The sequence below is a fragment of the Lepisosteus oculatus genome, chromosome 7 (genome assembly GCF_040954835.1).
Source record: "Lepisosteus oculatus isolate fLepOcu1 chromosome 7, fLepOcu1.hap2, whole genome shotgun sequence".
NCBI lineage: Eukaryota > Metazoa > Chordata > Actinopteri > Semionotiformes > Lepisosteidae > Lepisosteus > Lepisosteus oculatus.
In genome coordinates this window covers 20,542,588-20,559,326 of record NC_090702.1, presented here as the reverse complement: position 1 = coordinate 20,559,326, position 16,739 = coordinate 20,542,588, and the positions used below count along the sequence as shown (strand labels likewise).

Here is a 16,739-nt window from a genome sequence, read left to right as displayed (position 1 = left end):
AACGGGTATGTCTTTGGGAGTTACGTAGGAAGAAACCAGAGCATTCATTAAAAACAAACGTAAATATGGGGAGAGAATGCAAATTCCACACAAGCAACATTCGCTAGTCCAGAACTGTTCCGAGGATCCTGGAGCTGTGAGACACCAGCTCTAGCTACCACGGAACCATGCTGCCCATTGACAATATCATGTCCCGCGCTTCCCAGAATGAAATTGAACTACTGAAAGCTGAAAATGACCGGCTGAAATCAACTGGAAGCACAACTCCCGCAGCTGCACCCGCAAAGGCAGGACGCCCGCCCTCCGAGACCTCAAGCACATCCTCCTCTTCCTCGTCTCGGCAGTCACTGGGACTGTCCCTCAACAACCTCAACATCACCGACACTATCATGTCAGGTAAATACATACTCTGGTGTGCTGCATGTATGTACTTCAAGGTAATCACTTTCATCTCACCTACATGAATATTCTGATAACATTAGATCATACAGCAGTAGTAATTCGACAACATGACCTTGAGAGCAGCATAGTTCGCCCAGCTATTTGATTATAAGTTTAATTTCACAATGACTGGAACGTAATGTGTACTGTAAGTCTTTAAAAAATCTTTAAACAGACTGCTAGTTATGATATACAGTAATATTATCTTTAAATTGAACGCCACCTGTGTCTTTTAAAAGTGCCACTGTCTACAAGTTGCACTGGTGTAGCCTTCATACTGTACATTTCAACCTTTTCCTTACTGTCAAGGGCAGGGTGAAAAAGTCATCATCTTTATTGTTTTTCTTTATTTGAAAATCAGTTTCAATAGCACAGTTACCTATAAAAAACATGCTCTACAATAAGGCAAGCATACAGTACCTGTACATTTTTACACACAGCACATTATATTATTATGAGATATGAAGCATAAATAACTTATAAAATGATCAAATGTGCATAGTTCATGTAAGGAATGTGTGGGATAAAAACTGAATACAGTTATTTATGAATAATGGAATCAATTTTAAGTTTGCTCACATAATGTCTCTTCCTAAGGTGACAGCCCAAGTGTAAAATACATTCTTCTCAGTACTTCTGTTGTAATTAAATTAGAAAGTGCTTGGTTCTCCAAGGGCCCAGCTGTTTTAATGATGGCAGAATGTAAACAGCTCAGTAATGAGATGGAAAATAACTATGCTAGCGGAATAACTATCCTGTTATCACCTCAGTACAGAGACCATGCATAGAGGAAGTTACTAGAACACATGGAATTTCTAAACTGAGCTTCCACCCTGAGAATTATTTTCCAAATGTCAGAACATTTAAAATATAGAATATTATAATTATTCTGTCAAGCATGACTCAATACAATCAACATTTGTTCAATATTGTTTACATTTTAATGTTTAAAATATTCCTGTGAACTCTCCTGTGTTTTCTGGTTTCCATTAGACAACCTGAAATCTCACCCTTGTACTGTATGTCATGTCTTCAACCTCACATTATCAATAATGGATTTCTATTCATGTGGAGTGAGTGGAATTTGAAAAGGAGAAATATGTTGGTTTTGTAAGCTTAAAAGGCAGCTACAAAGCGAGTCACATTGATGTAAACAGTAATGCCAAATGTTCTTTTTAAACACAATGCAAGTTGCCTTTGTTTTTACAGATATTTTGCTGGATGATGGATATGAAGGAACCTTGAGAAAAGAAGGCCGCAGTGTTAGAATTGTGGTTACATTCAATGACGGATCAAACCAAACAAAGGTGACTGAATTAATGATAACATTCCGTGAAAAATTGACCTTCTACATTTCTAGACAATTTTAAAAGCATTTTATGGAGCGCAAAGAGCCTATTGTAGGTATTGCACTCTCTTATCTACTCAATACATCAACGGACACTGTGGCTTTTCTCAAATTAGGTTTAAGACTCATTTCTGGTGGTGAGTCCACCCAGAGGTATGCTGGAGATAGTGTTTAAAGTCAGCTATCTACTGTATGTGACAACTGTAAAGCTGGTCATTAATAAAGTGTTCTGCTGCTTTTAACTCCTACAATATATGAAGACAGAGTTCTAAATGTGAAACTATGATAACCTAGTGATAAATCAGATTAAGTAACTGTCAAATCAGCCATCCTCTTTCAGGGATCCAAAAATATTGCTAGTTTACAACGGACATTTTTTTGGTGGGGATGCTGGATTGTTGTTTTAAATACTACAAGCTTTAATTTAAGAAGATACAGATAATATATTTTGTTTCATAACAGGGTGTGAAATGTCAGGAATATCTCATAGGATCCATCGGTGTTAGTGGAAAGACAAAATGGGATGTGCTAGATGGAGTCATCCGGCGGTTATTCAAGGTACAGTAAATTCACTGCGCCTCTTAAAATGTCTTGTTTTCTAATTCAGCGTAAGAAGTATATTTTGCTTTCCAGTAGTTTGTAATGCATTCTAGTTGTCATACAGTTCCAAAAGAACTTACGTAACTTGCAACTAAACTCCCTACTCAAACTTCACAGTTCCTGCACGGATTCAGTACTAACCGTTGTGTGTGTCTTGTTGGTTTCATTAAATAGGAGTACATATTCCGCATAGACCCTGTCACAAGCCTTGGCTTAAACTCGGACAGTATTGTGAGCTACAGAATGGGAGATGTGGTCAGGGCCCATGCTTCAGAAGTGCCTGAATTGCTGCCTTGTGGATACCTAGTTGGAGACAATAATGTTATCACTGTGAGCCTCAAAGGTAGGATTTTCTATCTATTATCATTGTGAAAAAGATAAATTCAAAGTGCTAATACTGTATATTTACAAAAGAAAAAAAGCAATATTGAGGTAAGGTGTGCTGTAACTCATGCCTGACCAATATATCACATTAACAAGCATCAGAAAGTACCACAAAGCTCATAAAAGTAGGTATTTTATCTTGATAATAGATGTCAGGAACACTTAACTGAAGCTGGCCTACTGTACAGCTGGAGCCTAATTTCAGTTTCCAGCACTTGAATTGTACCCTAGCAGCTTTGGTTTATGCAATTTCAAGATTTTGTGTGGATTTGGGTTTTGCTTAATCTTAAATCTAATTCTTAATTACAGTCATTTTTCAGAGCTGTAAAGATTCTCAGACACTAGTAAACATGATTTCTGTAAAGAAAACAGAAACATTACTGTAAAAAATGTATTTGAAAAGGGTACATTTCTCTGCAAAAATAATCCATATCAAAGAGGTATCAATGGGTGATAATAAAATGTTACTTTAAATAATTCAACAAGAAGTATAGCATGTGGCGGATTTTGTGTTAAATGAATAACCTATCCTCTGCATATGTAGCTTTAGCACACTGAAAACCTTAAATATATCTTTTCATGTCTATAGCAAATTCTGTTTAACATCACATTCCAGTAGTCTTTATAGAAGGTGTTTTACTTTCCATTCTCATTAATAGTTTGCTTTCATTAGCATCTTTTCTCCACCACCCTCTCTCAAACCTTTCTCACCCTTTTAAACAGCATGTTCACACAAATTTAAAAGTGGGAACATATTGCTATAATTGTCCTGTACCTGACAGCTGATGTGTGAATTTGAACAGTATGTGTGTATATATGAGTCAATTCCCATGTCAGCTCTCAACTAAATTATTTCTCATTTTCCCAAAACTGGGCACACGCTTAAATTAATATACTGTATAAAATATAAAGCTAGAAGATAATCAGTGGAAATTGTTCCATATAAGGAACACTGATAAACTAAAACATCTATAGAAACAACACACATCTATTCATATACAGAGTTAGACTAATTGCTTTGAAAAAAGCTGAATATAGTGTTCATACACTATATATCGTTACACATTCATAATGGTATTTATCGTTTACTTCATTATAAAACAAGAAAAAAGCAATTTAAAACAAGTGCCGGAAAACCATCATGTATTTGTTTCTTGATTAGTTTCCTTAATAATGTAGAGCTTACACATGCAGTACATACTCTAGATGACTGCAGCATCATCACCTTGTAACCTGATCTTGTCAGATCTAAGAAGCTAAGCAAGCTGGACTTAGTCAGTACTGAGATGAGAGACAAGGCTGATCCTGGATGGTAATAGATACGGAATTTGAAATTGTTTGTGTCAGAGTATGGATTTAAACTGAGGTATTTTCAGTTTCCTCCATGGGAGCATGTGCACTTGACACAGTAGTTAACATGCCAATGGAGGACATAAACAGAGCTAATGTGAAAGGAACATAAAGATTACATTTAAGGCTTTGCACCCTTTATAGAGCTTTTTCAATGTTTTTTTTTGTCTCACATTTCATTTGTTTCCTAATAATGTGTTGCGAAAATGTTAGAACAATAAGAATTTTCAGTGATACTCCTATATATAATTTGGACTATTGTTAATAGCCCATTTCCAGTGAAACGTCTGTTGCTACTGTATGGGCTGGTCACATTATTAGATTTCATGTATCTGTGTAATAAATCCCAGCTGACATGTTCAGTAGGTGTAAAGTGCAACCACACTGCTTTTCCTCCCCATTTGTCTTTGTGAAGGCTTTGCAAAACAGGAATGAGCAAGAAGGCTGTAAAACAGGACAAGGAGTGAAATCATACAGTTAATTTGTATAATTTTCTCAGACTGTAACATCAAAAAAGTCATCATTTGCTTTTTCATGGTTCAGATGATGCTCTATAATCCCCTGCTGACTGCATCACATTGGGGTTTTTCTGTCTAATCTAAACAGTATTGGTTCTAAATAGCTTCATTAAACCAAATATTGACTCCTTTCATTTATATCTCTTTAGGACTTTATGTTCCTCCGAACTGCTGTGCTATAAATGTTGAATGGCTGTACAGTAGTTAAGACCCCTTCTGATTCCCTGATCCTGCTACAGATTCTTTGGTAATTCATTAGTTGCAACATGTAAATAGATCTTTTTTCCTGTGTGGCCGTTAAAGAATTGAAACCTTCTATAACCTGGGTGAATTTGTCTTTAAGTATTACAGTATTTTCTGTAGGAATTGAGATTAATTCTCTTGGTGTCATATCAGAGTCTGTGTATTCTATGAAATATAATTTCTCCGTAAATCTTTTATTATTACTGTAAATATTTATATATTTCAATATTATATAGAATATTCCAATCTTATTAAATATAGAAAAACATGTGTTTCAAGTTCATGTTTTTGTGCCATCTTGTACTTGACCATCAGATGTCCAGCTGCTTTTTGTCCCATTGCCACAAGTCGATTTAATTCCGATATTGGTGCTTTAAGTAAATAGCCATGCAAATTAAATTGAGAGAAGGCAACAAAGACATTAGCTTTACAGTAGGGGTGATTTAGAAGAGATATTTTCCTGGGCGGGGGTAGTTGAGGGAAGCTGTTTAAGTAGTAAATCATAAAATCATAAGGAAAAATAATAATCCTGACAATATTGTTAAAAGGGGAGTGGTGATTAAAGGAAACTGGACATAGTTTGAAAAGCACTCTGTTAGTTCAGGATCTTACTGGTTTACTGCAAATAAATAACAGATTTGCTACATATGTATTTAGCTATTTTTACTAAATAAAGAAATAAATGATGGAAGGGTTAATAATTTTTACATACAGTATGTAGAGTATACATGCACATGTAAATACTAATCACACTCTGAAAAACAGCACGATACTGTAGCTCAAAATAACATAATGATGTTAGAAAAGAAGATAATGTTTAAAAATCCTTAGTTCTGGTGAATCCATAATTTATAAACGGAATATATTCTAATTAAGAAAAAATTCATATAGAGTATATATAGTGAGTAGAAAGGTGGCCTGTTGATTAGTTTTCTACCTCACAGTTCTTGAGTCCTGGGTTTGATTCTGGAGTGGGGCATTTTCTGTGTAGAATTTGCAAGTCCTTGTGTTAGTGTAGGTTTTTGCCAAGTACTGAAGTTTTCTTTCACCTTTCTAAAACTTGCTAAGTAAATAACTATATTTCTTTTACTGTGAACTCTTTCAAGAAGCAGCAGAACAAAATATTAGATTAACTTTGTTTTATCTTCAGAACTACTGTAGATAAACCAAAAGGCCTCCTCTCTTGCATTAATTATGTTCTAGTTAGTGTCTCTAAATAGGCCCTGTGTTTGTTTTGTCTGCATTGGACTGGTGTCCTACCTAACACCTTGTACTTTTGGAATTGTTAGCATAACCATTATGATCAATAAGTAGCTTTCTGATTGTTAATATAAATGTATAAACTGCATACATGTTGGAAAAAGTTCATTTTAAAAAGCGTTCAGTTATAGTTAGGGCTTCCTTTTAAAAGTAAAAGCACAATGGAGAAAATTGTTTTTTTGAGGCAGATTAAGGTTCACATAACAATATTGAGGAAAGGTACTTTTTGTTACTTTTTAAAGTAGTCAATTATAGTTACAAACTACTTGTGCGAGGAGTATGTTTTAAATTAATAAGCGAATAGGAAAAATGCTTTTAAGAGCTAATGTACTGTTTTGCTCAGTAACTATGCACACACTATGTAGATCACTGCAGGTGAGTACTGTTTTCCCCAAATTTTGTTTGGAAACCTTGATGTTAATTTTAAAATGTATTACTGTATATATGTAAGTACAGTAATTCTTAATATTTAATTAAACGGACAGTAACTGATGACTCACTCCTAATTCTGAGAGTTCCAGAATTACGCTGCCTTCGAAAATCCCCTCCCTTTTCTCTTGAGCTGTTTTGTATCAGTTGCACCTTTGTATCTGCCTTTACAACTCTTTTTCTTAACAATTTCAGAGGCTTTCTGGGTTTTGATGCCTGTATTATATGGTGAATGGACACACACTCATTCAAACACACACATACCCCATTGTGGTAGGCAAAGAAAGCATTGGTATAAACATTCAACCCAAAGCGAGCATAACTCTGAATTATAATGGTGTGATCGATAAAATGTGAGGCTGCTCTGTACTAATTAATTTCACTTCAGAGCAGTCTGCCGTTGTAATGTACTGCACTGGCTAACAATTCCTCCTATCCCTGTGGAATGAGCTGCCAATTTTGCATTGATTCCAGTTCCGGCGTCCACTTATTTATTTCAAGTTCAGTCATGTGTCAGTGATTACGGTCCTTTAACTTCAATAAATTTACAGCAGTCAGCCCACCTTGCATGGGAGGTGATGAAAGGATAAGGTCAGCCTTGTTTCTTTTCTTTTTTTTTTCCTTTCCGGGGTCATGGTAGATTTATTTACAGTATATAATGTGTATACTGTATATACACAGGTCTAGAATTATTTCCTTTATTTTATTTATTTAATTTCTCTCTAATGTTTGATATAGGGAAACTAATTGGTTAACATTAGGTAAAACGAAGTGCAGTAGTTCAGGTGGGTAGCTGCGTCAAGCATGCGTAGTCTGCAAAGGAACAAGTAATAGGTTTATTCCATGCTGAAAAGAGAAGAGAGAAAACACAACGTTTTGGCTGTGAAGCCTTCTTCAGGTGTGAGAAAGACAGGGCAGACAGCAAAGATTAAATAGCACAGAAGAACCAAAGCTGGGGAGGAGGCAGGAGAGGCCACTCAGGAAGTGCAAAGTGCAGAAGGGTGAAGAAAGGTCAAAACCTGCATGAGAATAAAATTAAGTAAAACTGTTGGTTTCTTGATTAAGTTCAAATTAAACTTGCATAGTCAAGAACTGAGAAAGTACGGTAATCAAATGACATTATAGAAATTACATTTTGCATCTTTCCTAACAAGGGAGACACACCGTGAACCTCAGGGTTTACAGAGATGTAACTCTGGGCAAAAGACAGAATTTATTGTTGGAAGAATAAGTCAACCATATTTTCTTATGGTCATTTGTGCAGAATGTTTTCCATTTAAAAACATAATCTTCATTTCTTCTTTTACTTTCCATGGTAAGGAAAACATCTGAAATTTTCTGAAAGTTTGTTTTGCCTGCATGATCGCCAACTTTTGACTGCTTGTGTTGTTAGGTATAAAGGAGAACAGCATCGACAGTTTGGTGTTTGACACATTGATACCCAAAACAATTATGCAGCGATACCTAAACCTTCTCATGGAGCACAGACGAATCATCCTGTCCGGGCCAAGTGGGACTGGAAAGACTTACTTAGCCAATAAGCTTGCAGAGTACATAGTCTGCAAATCTGGGAGACATGTCACTGAAGGAAACGTCACCAGCTTTAATGTGGACCACAAATCAAGCAAGGTGATAAAACACATTTTCAATGATACTGATCAATGGAGTTATTTTAATTTGCAGTTTTTTGCGTCACCTAATTTTATAAGCAGACATTTATGTGTGTGAACTTTACAACCACATTCTTTTTACTCACAGTGATGGCTGCCATCCAGCTAGTGGAGTATTCACTCACTACCTCATACACACCAAACCATTCCAGGCCTTAGATCATTGTACTGTTCTCCTCCAGGGGAATTCCAGTCATTGTTATTAACAGTGACTTACAGGATGTTTATGTTTGTGTATATTGTGTATAACATATTATATATATATTATATTTGTCTGTTTTGAGACAGTTGGAATAATGTGTCAAAGCTATATTTAGTTATAATGACATATCAGTTGTGTGTTCACATATTAATGTATATAAACAAAAGCGCCTAGGTATTGATGCATTTTCATTCACTTATATCGAATTAGCTTTGAGACCCTAATGTATTTATTATTTTGCATGGTTTGTTTAAGGAGTTACGACAGTACTTGTCTACCCTTGCCGAACAGTGCAACTCTGAAGAGAATGAAACGGAACTCCCAACAGTTGTTATACTTGATAACCTCCATCATATTGGCTCTCTGAGTGACATTTTCAATGGATTCCTCAATTGTAAATATCATAAATGGTAAGTGTCATAGATTAACTTGAGCAAGAACTATTTTTCTTAGTTGCCAGGGGACAAAAGAGAGTGTTTTTATTTTAAATCTTAAAATTAAGATCACAAAAATGTTATTCCTCTGCATTATTACATTGTTATTTAATAGGCTCTGAGTTTATAATGCAGATTCAAAGTTGCTCATATTTGATAAGTTTTCATAATCATTCTGATTTCATATGTGAAGATCAATTACTATTTCTTATTAATTTTGTGCATACGTGTTATTTAATTAACAGTAACTATTTTTTTCCTCTTTGCATTACTCCTGTAATTCTCTTTGCTTACATTGTAGTCCTTATGTTATTGGAACCATGAACCAGGGAGTATCCTCATCACCAAACCTAGAGCTTCACCACAATTTCAGGTACATGGAACAAATTGAGCCAGCTTTGTGAGAAAGCTTCTGTGCTGTGTTGTTATGCAGTTCACAAATTAATTAGCTCACATTTAGAGCATCAAAGCTTTCATATTTACATAAAACATGCAATTAAGTACTTTACAAATTGTTAGCCTTTGATGATTGTGAGCAAAGCTGTTTACAGTACTTCAATGAAAATCACTTGCTGTCTTGCAGTATGAGAAATAAAACATAATCATTTATTATGTCCAATAACATTTCAGTAGCACTTTCTCACTTATAACTTGCTTATGTTTTATAAATAACATTACAGGCTTGAATATTTAATCTGCATCATAATAACTAATATGCTGTTGTTTCTCTTACATTAAACTGTGATACTATCTTGTAGGTGGGTGCTATGTGCCAATCACACAGAACCAGTGAAGGGTTTTCTGGGACGATACCTTCGCAGAAAGCTCATCGAGACAGAGATTGACAAGAATATGCGAAGCAATGACCTCATGAAAATCATTGACTGGATCCCCAAAACATGGCAGCACCTCAACAGCTTCCTGGAGGCTCACAGCTCCTCAGATGTTACCATCGGTTAGTTATCAACGTAATGTCCTGCTAGAAAACTAGAGCAGCACCTTCTATCAAAATGTCATATTTCACCTGCAAGCTGTAGTACCTACAGCAGAGTTAGCATTGAATGAACCTCCAGATCATACTACTGAAAGCTCACAAGTATCCCATACACCACAGGGGTTGCTGTTGCTTGGCAAATGGACAAACACTGACCAGTTCGTGCCCACTTAACCCTGGTAGTGCTTGGGGAACCCTGGTTATAGGTAGCTAATGACATGGTCAGGACTGAGTTTGGTGAAATCTTGCCTTTAAGATCAGCCTAGCTGTTCTTTAACTGGACAAATGACTCAGTAGCTCCAAATCCCAAATTCCCAAATATTTGGTACAAAGTAGACTTTAAAACACAATATTACCTTTCATGCAATGTTTTTAAATGTGACATTTCCCTTTGTTGATTTATTTTATCGATCCACTCCAATACAAGGTCGCGATGGAGCCTGGGCCTATTGTGAGTTTCTTTCTGAATTAAAAAAAAATCATAATTGAAAAAGGATAACGCAGTTTTATGCTTTGATGTTATTGCTTTGCAGGTCCCAGGCTTTTCCTGTCCTGTCCTATGGATGCAGATGGTTCCCGGGTTTGGTTCACTGACCTGTGGAACTACTCCCTAGTACCTTACCTTCTGGAGGCCGTGAGAGAGGGGCTTCAGGTAGGCTTGATGCAATAATACTTCACACTACTGATATAGAAGCTGTTTGACAATGTTCAGTTGAAAACGCCCCTCTCTCTTGCTCAATTGTCTTCTAGTAACAGGTCAGGTGACCAAGGGTGGCAGGACATTCCCAACACCTTTCTGGGGAATGTAGTTCAAGCCAGAGTAGGCCAGTTTCCTATACCGCAAAGGAACAAGTAAAGGTTTATTCCATGCTGAAAAGAGAAGAAAAGATACATAATTTTTAAGCCGTCGAGCTTTCTTCACGTGTGGGTGTGTTTGGGTGGCTTCAGGAAGAAGGCTCTGCAGCTAAAACATTGTGTTTCTTTTCTTCTTTTATCAGCATGTACTGTAATCAACCTTTACTTGTTCCTTTGCAGCCTATGCATGCTTTACGCAGCTACCTACAGTACTTGAACTTTCCTATACCTGCCATTGCCACTATATGTTGTCACAATGTAGCTGCAAAAAGGATTTTAGCTCTGCCTTGAGCTAAGAGCTCTAGTCCTCCCCATGTAGTCAGGGCTCTGTAGTCACTCTCCACAGATTTCCACGTGGGAAATGAAAGAAAAAAATATCTCCCTTAGAAATCCCAGTCACACTCACAGGTGTTCCTCATTTCTAAGTGTATCAAAGAACAGCTCAGAGGGAGAGCTGTAGTCTGCCCATAGACCCAGCAAGGAAAGGACCTTAGAGGAGGAAATCTAAAAATACACAGGCTCCTAAACTACTGGGAGGAAAGCTCTGCATGTAGGAGTATCTGTCAGAGGGCTGTGGTTGGGCTGCCGAGCAAAAGCTGAGAGACACAGGAAGCAAATGAAGCTTGAGAAAATAGCAGGAATTCAAGAAGTGGTAGCTGAATTAAACCTGGTCTCTGGGAAAGAGAATTGATGACACCACAAGGACAGACACACCGTGTCCTCAGCACATTTGAGGTAGAAGTTCTTGCATGAAGCCAACATGCAAGAGGATATCTCAGAGTAGAGAAGAGAAACCTTAAGCTTCTAGATGGAACTGTTGTAAAATGAGCAAGCTGTACACATGTATGTACTGCACATACTTTGTTTGAACAATAAACACAAAGTGTAATCAGAAGACTCTTGAGTTCTGCTTTCTAGAATTGTGAAATGGACAGAGCTAATAATGGAACTAACCTTTCCTTGTTCCTTTCAAGTCAAACCATGCTGTCAAAGCTCCCCACTTAAGCCTCTTTGGATCTAATTAATGTTCACATTCCCATACTTTATAGTGACTGTTCACTGATCCTTGTGTGATATTTTTATATAGACTATTCTAAATATATATAATTTTACAGAGGAAAAATATTTCATTCTCAAACACAACCAAATAATCATAGAAACGTCGCCTAATCATTTGAATCTTGGAAAGCTGCATCAGTTTAATTGCTGCCCCAGTATGCTAGATACTGTCCAACTCTAGTTGTAGAAAAGTTTCCTTACATGTATTGTAGAAAATACACACACGTAAATGTGGCAAAACCTCAGATGCAGTCGTCCTTTTGCTTCACTTTGAACCAGTGAGATACACGTTTGTGGAAAGTCATAAATATCTTTCTTTCTGTTTTAGTTGTATGGGAAAAGGGCTGCGTGGGAGGACCCTTCCAAATGGGTCATAGATACTTACCCATGGAGCTCTGCGTCTCTACAGCATGACTGGCAATCTCTGCTCCAGCTCCGGCCGGAAGATGTAGGTTATGATGGATATAGTTCTGCCAAAGAAGGAGCCTCCTCCAAGCAGGTTTCCCAGAGTGACACTGAAGGTGACCCACTGGTAAGACTGATGATCAGCATTCCTTCATACAAAGCCACAGAATATAGATTTTTGTTTTAATTAAAGAAACATCAAACAAACTGGTGTTATACGGTAGACTTGTATTTTCACCGTTGGAGTTCAGACAGAGTTGAAGCTCTGAAGAAAGATTTTCACTTGAGCATTTTTACTGCAAAGTAACTTTGATTCTTTATTGTAGCAGTGACTCTTCTCGGGCCTAAAGCATTGCAAAAAAAAAGGACAATACATAACACATTTGGATGACTGAACTTTAATTTCAGTACATCTGTGATAAACCTTAAGTGATTTCAGGGGAGAAAAAATCTCCTTCACAGGAGCTTTTAATCCTCACACATAACTTGTGTGTCTCATTGAGAAACTGCTCAGCTGTATTCGGCTGAGTCCTAAAGGACATTACAAATGCAATTCCTACAAACAATTAAGATAATAACTGTAAGTCAGATGTGCTAAGCGGACATTCTCTGTGCTGAAGGTATTTGTACATTGTTGAGCTGATATTTACTATATCAGAGCAGTGTCTGTAAAATATGTACTATTTGTCCATGAAAAGTGTTGAATTATGCAATTAGTTAGTGTCTTAACTGCAACCTCTGATGAAGAAATTATTGATTTAATTGTATTTTTTGCATAACCCAGCTTAACAGATCCATAAAATTCCTCTCTCTCATTTTTTTTCTAGATGAACATGCTAATGAGATTGCAAGAGGCTGCCAATTATTCAAGTGCTCAAAGCTGTGACAGCGACAGCACGAGTCACCACGATGACTTATTGGATTCGTCGCTGGAATCCACTCTCTAGAGGAGGCTTGGCTGAAGAGTATATGAGAGAGAGAAAAAAATGTCAAATGTGTTTCCACAAAAATCTCTGCCACATAAATAAACATGCAACACTTCCAAGTCCTCAGAAAGGGAATGGGAGGTTGCAGGTAGGCAGGAGCATCCTGTTAGCAAGGTCAAGTATGTTTGAAAGATCAATGTTTATTTAATTTCAAGGCATTTCCATACTTGTGGAGCTGAATGACAGACCTCCATTTCTCAACTGGAAAAAGCTCAAATTGAGGGGGCTTTTAATTGATGGCTGCACATACAAAGAAAATAGTATTAAGAAAACTGGAATTTTTATTTTATTTTGTATTATGTATTTTTTTTTAACTGCAAACGTTTACAGGGCAAATATTGTTTAATTTACTGAGGTGCTATCGAAACAGCATGCATGCTGTTCTGATCCAACCCTGACCTCAGTTGAGCCACATGGTGCTGGTCACATGACTAAATCAGTCTTCGGTTTACAACACCGCCCATTCCACAATTCATGCAACTTGTTCACAACAAGCACAAGCACATTGTGCGACTCCAAACAACCACTACTGTGAAACACTGGACAAGTGCCAATCGTACCTTATGATAACTGCCAAGTGCACAGTGATGTATACACCCACATTTGCTGCATAATTTACTAAAAAAGATAATGGTTTTTTTTTTGTATTATTTCTTTTGAACTGGTATGCCTGTCATTCACCCCTCTCCTTACCAATTTATAGCATTATACCAACAGAAAGCTGCTAAAGGCTGTATTGTAGAATTCACTATTTTTTTCAAGAACCTTAAAGAAGGGAACAAATTTGATAATGGTGCTTTCTCACTGCCTTAAACTTCCTAGCAAATTTCTAAGAACATGCGGTTTATTCTTTGAACCACAGAACATTGTAATCATTTCTTGAGGAAATAATGTAAGAAAGGACAGATTTACGCACATTCACATACTTACGCTTTCGTGTAAGTGTGCGTCTTTTGAAATATCTTCATATCTTTTCTGCTCATATTTTTGTAGAAGAAGCTAAAAAGAGTGGCACATTAGAGTAATGAACTGCTTTGGACTGCCTACCCTTGGAAGCATAACTATTCCACAAATCAAACCTACTGCCACATTCAGTTTTATTTTTGTTATAGTTTTATCTTTTATTTTAGAGCAAAGTATGGCTATACATGACACATTTAAAGATTTTTTAGAAAAAAACATTTGAAGGGATGGGGTATTTCTTTTTTTTTTGTCCTCATCAGTTTTTTTTTTACCCAGTTGACCTGGGACACTTGACTCAGCATGAGCACAGCTTTTGATTTAATACAGTTTAATACAGCATGTTGTTTTGAACTAAGTGTACATGAAACATTTAATTTTACTGAGTGAAGAGCTGATGGAAGATCAGCTGGTAAGGGGAGTGGGGGTGGAGGAAGAAGAGTAAATTTTATTTTCTATTTTTCTTTTTTAAGATAAAATGCGGGTTGGTTTTGCACAGTTTATCGGGGTGGGAATATTGTAAATAAGAAGTCTTGCACAGTGAAACAAAGATACATTCTGCCCTGTTGATGTTAACATATGCTTAACTTGCTGAGATTTCTTGTATTTTGCAAAAAATATGTATAATAAAAAACAAAAAGAAATGCAAACCTACAAGCTATTAGAACAGGTGTGCGTTGTCTTGTAATAATTGGTTGTTTGCCTATGCAGGAGCTTCAGAATATATAGAAGCATGTGCCAGTTTGATAACATAAAGATTAATAAATGAAAACAATCTAAGGGAGGTTGAGCATGGTTTTAATAGGTCTGTTACAATAATACTGAAAAGAGCAAATCTGAACACAGCAAAGAGAAAAATCAAATACTATAGCAAGCAAAAAACAACTGTCTTTCACAAAGCCATTACTCAAAACTAAATGTGATCCTCAGCCCCCAGACATGACATTATCCTATATTGAATCTTCCAGACCCAAACAGGTTAGATCTTCCAAAGAAAAAAAAAACTATAGTACATTCAGAACTGTATGTCTCTCACCTGTGAGGGGTAGATTTCTCTTTACACAAGAACACAGTATAGACCATTGATTAGGTTTGATTCAAATGGAAATCTGTTAATAACAAATTAACAGATCGATCAAACAAATTGATGGGACCTCGTTTGTACATTTGTATGTACTTTATATTTTTTTTAATTAGAGAAAGTATCACCAAGGTCTCTAGAAAGCATTATCCAGTTTTTGACCCAAAAGCTTTAATGCTTACTGACAAACTTTTGTTTAACTTTTCATAGTATAACAGCATTCATTGTGAAACACTTCTATGTCCAATTATTTTCCTTTCTCAGTTTGTCAGGAGGTTGAGAAATACTTTACTGGCATTGAGACTATGTAGACCTGCTTTAGGTGAAACCAAAAAGTGGGAATAAACTGAAATCAACAGGAACAATCTTTCAGGTGCTAACAGCTACTTAACCCACCTACTGAACATATTTAAAATCTGATTACAGAAGGGCAAAGTTTTAATGCTGATAAAACCCTCAGGACAATCCTTCTTTCTGTATTCAACTAGCAGGTCTAAAGGCTTCATCTCTTTTACACATCAAGGGCCAGCTTTAATCAGCTGCTTGCTTACCCATCATTGAGGACAAAAATAAACAGATATATTGAAAACCTTGCTGGCTGTCCTGTATCAACATTTTTAAAGGTCAGTTGTCTGAAACCATTCACCAAAAAAAAAAATCCTGTCTAGGCCATTGTGGGTACATCAACCAAGTGACATGTTCCAACTTTTTTGCAATACATCTCAGTGAGTGCATAGAGTTTACTACTTTGAAGAGTTTTTTGTGAAACATTTGTCTTTAAATGTTTTATATTTTGTACATTTGTATGTAACATATCATGTAAATAGACAGAGACAGTGATTTAAATCATCCGAAAGATTTTGTAGTCTTTGTAAAGCCCTAATAAATAGTATTTGGTGTCACCAGAGTAAACTGGATGATGTATTATTGATTTTTCTTTTTCTTTACTGGAGCACCGTGGAAAGGAAAGGAAGTAAAATTGTACCTCTAGGTTGTAAACCAGCTTCCTTATATTTTTTAGCAGATGTGCACACTGTATCTGTCTAAATTATTACTTTGCCATTAAAAGTCATTATTTATTGAAACTAACCCTGCGCTTGTTTTGTATATGTAGTGTGGATGTTAATAAGATGTCTCCAAGTCTAGAGTTCACAGTTGCTAGTACTGAATACACATTTCAGTGTAGGAGACCAGTAGGTGTAAAGTAGGCAAAATTATTCCTAATTCCACTTTTATGCTAAAATGAGAAATAAAGCTAAAAAAATGTGCAACTTGTATCCGATTTATCTATTGGAAAAGCTTCAAAATTATAGTAAAAATAAGATCTTGACTGAATTTCAGAAACCAATAAATGTTATTGTAACAAATTTGTATATTTCCTATTACTTTGATTCTAGTCATGAACAGCTGTTATTAACATAACTCATCTTTTAATATGGATTACTACTGTACACATTATCTAAACATTATGATCTAACAAATGGAGGATATAAACTATTACCTCTGTTGCTGTATATTTA

The 16,739-nt window shown here is 36.2% G+C and overlaps 1 protein-coding gene across 11 annotated transcripts in view; it reads left to right on the top strand.

Annotated features, from left to right (window-relative positions):
• Positions 1-16,308, top strand: part of nav3 (neuron navigator 3) — a 350,214-nt gene extending 333,906 nt beyond the window's left edge. For all 11 annotated transcript variants that reach the window (XM_015352852.2, XM_015352850.2, XM_015352847.2 and 8 more), the window contains 11 exons: positions 207-396; positions 1,651-1,748; positions 2,252-2,347; positions 2,564-2,732; positions 7,967-8,202; positions 8,701-8,855; positions 9,181-9,252; positions 9,638-9,834; positions 10,407-10,525; positions 12,116-12,319; positions 13,020-16,308. In XM_015352852.2, the coding sequence (XP_015208338.2) occupies positions 207-396; positions 1,651-1,748; positions 2,252-2,347; positions 2,564-2,732; positions 7,967-8,202; positions 8,701-8,855; positions 9,181-9,252; positions 9,638-9,834; positions 10,407-10,525; positions 12,116-12,319; positions 13,020-13,139 (1,656 nt within the window). In that variant the 3' untranslated portion in view covers positions 13,140-16,308. The remainder of the gene's footprint in view (positions 1-206; positions 397-1,650; positions 1,749-2,251; positions 2,348-2,563; positions 2,733-7,966; positions 8,203-8,700; positions 8,856-9,180; positions 9,253-9,637; positions 9,835-10,406; positions 10,526-12,115; positions 12,320-13,019) is intronic.
• The last annotated feature ends 431 nt before the right edge of the window (positions 16,309-16,739 follow it).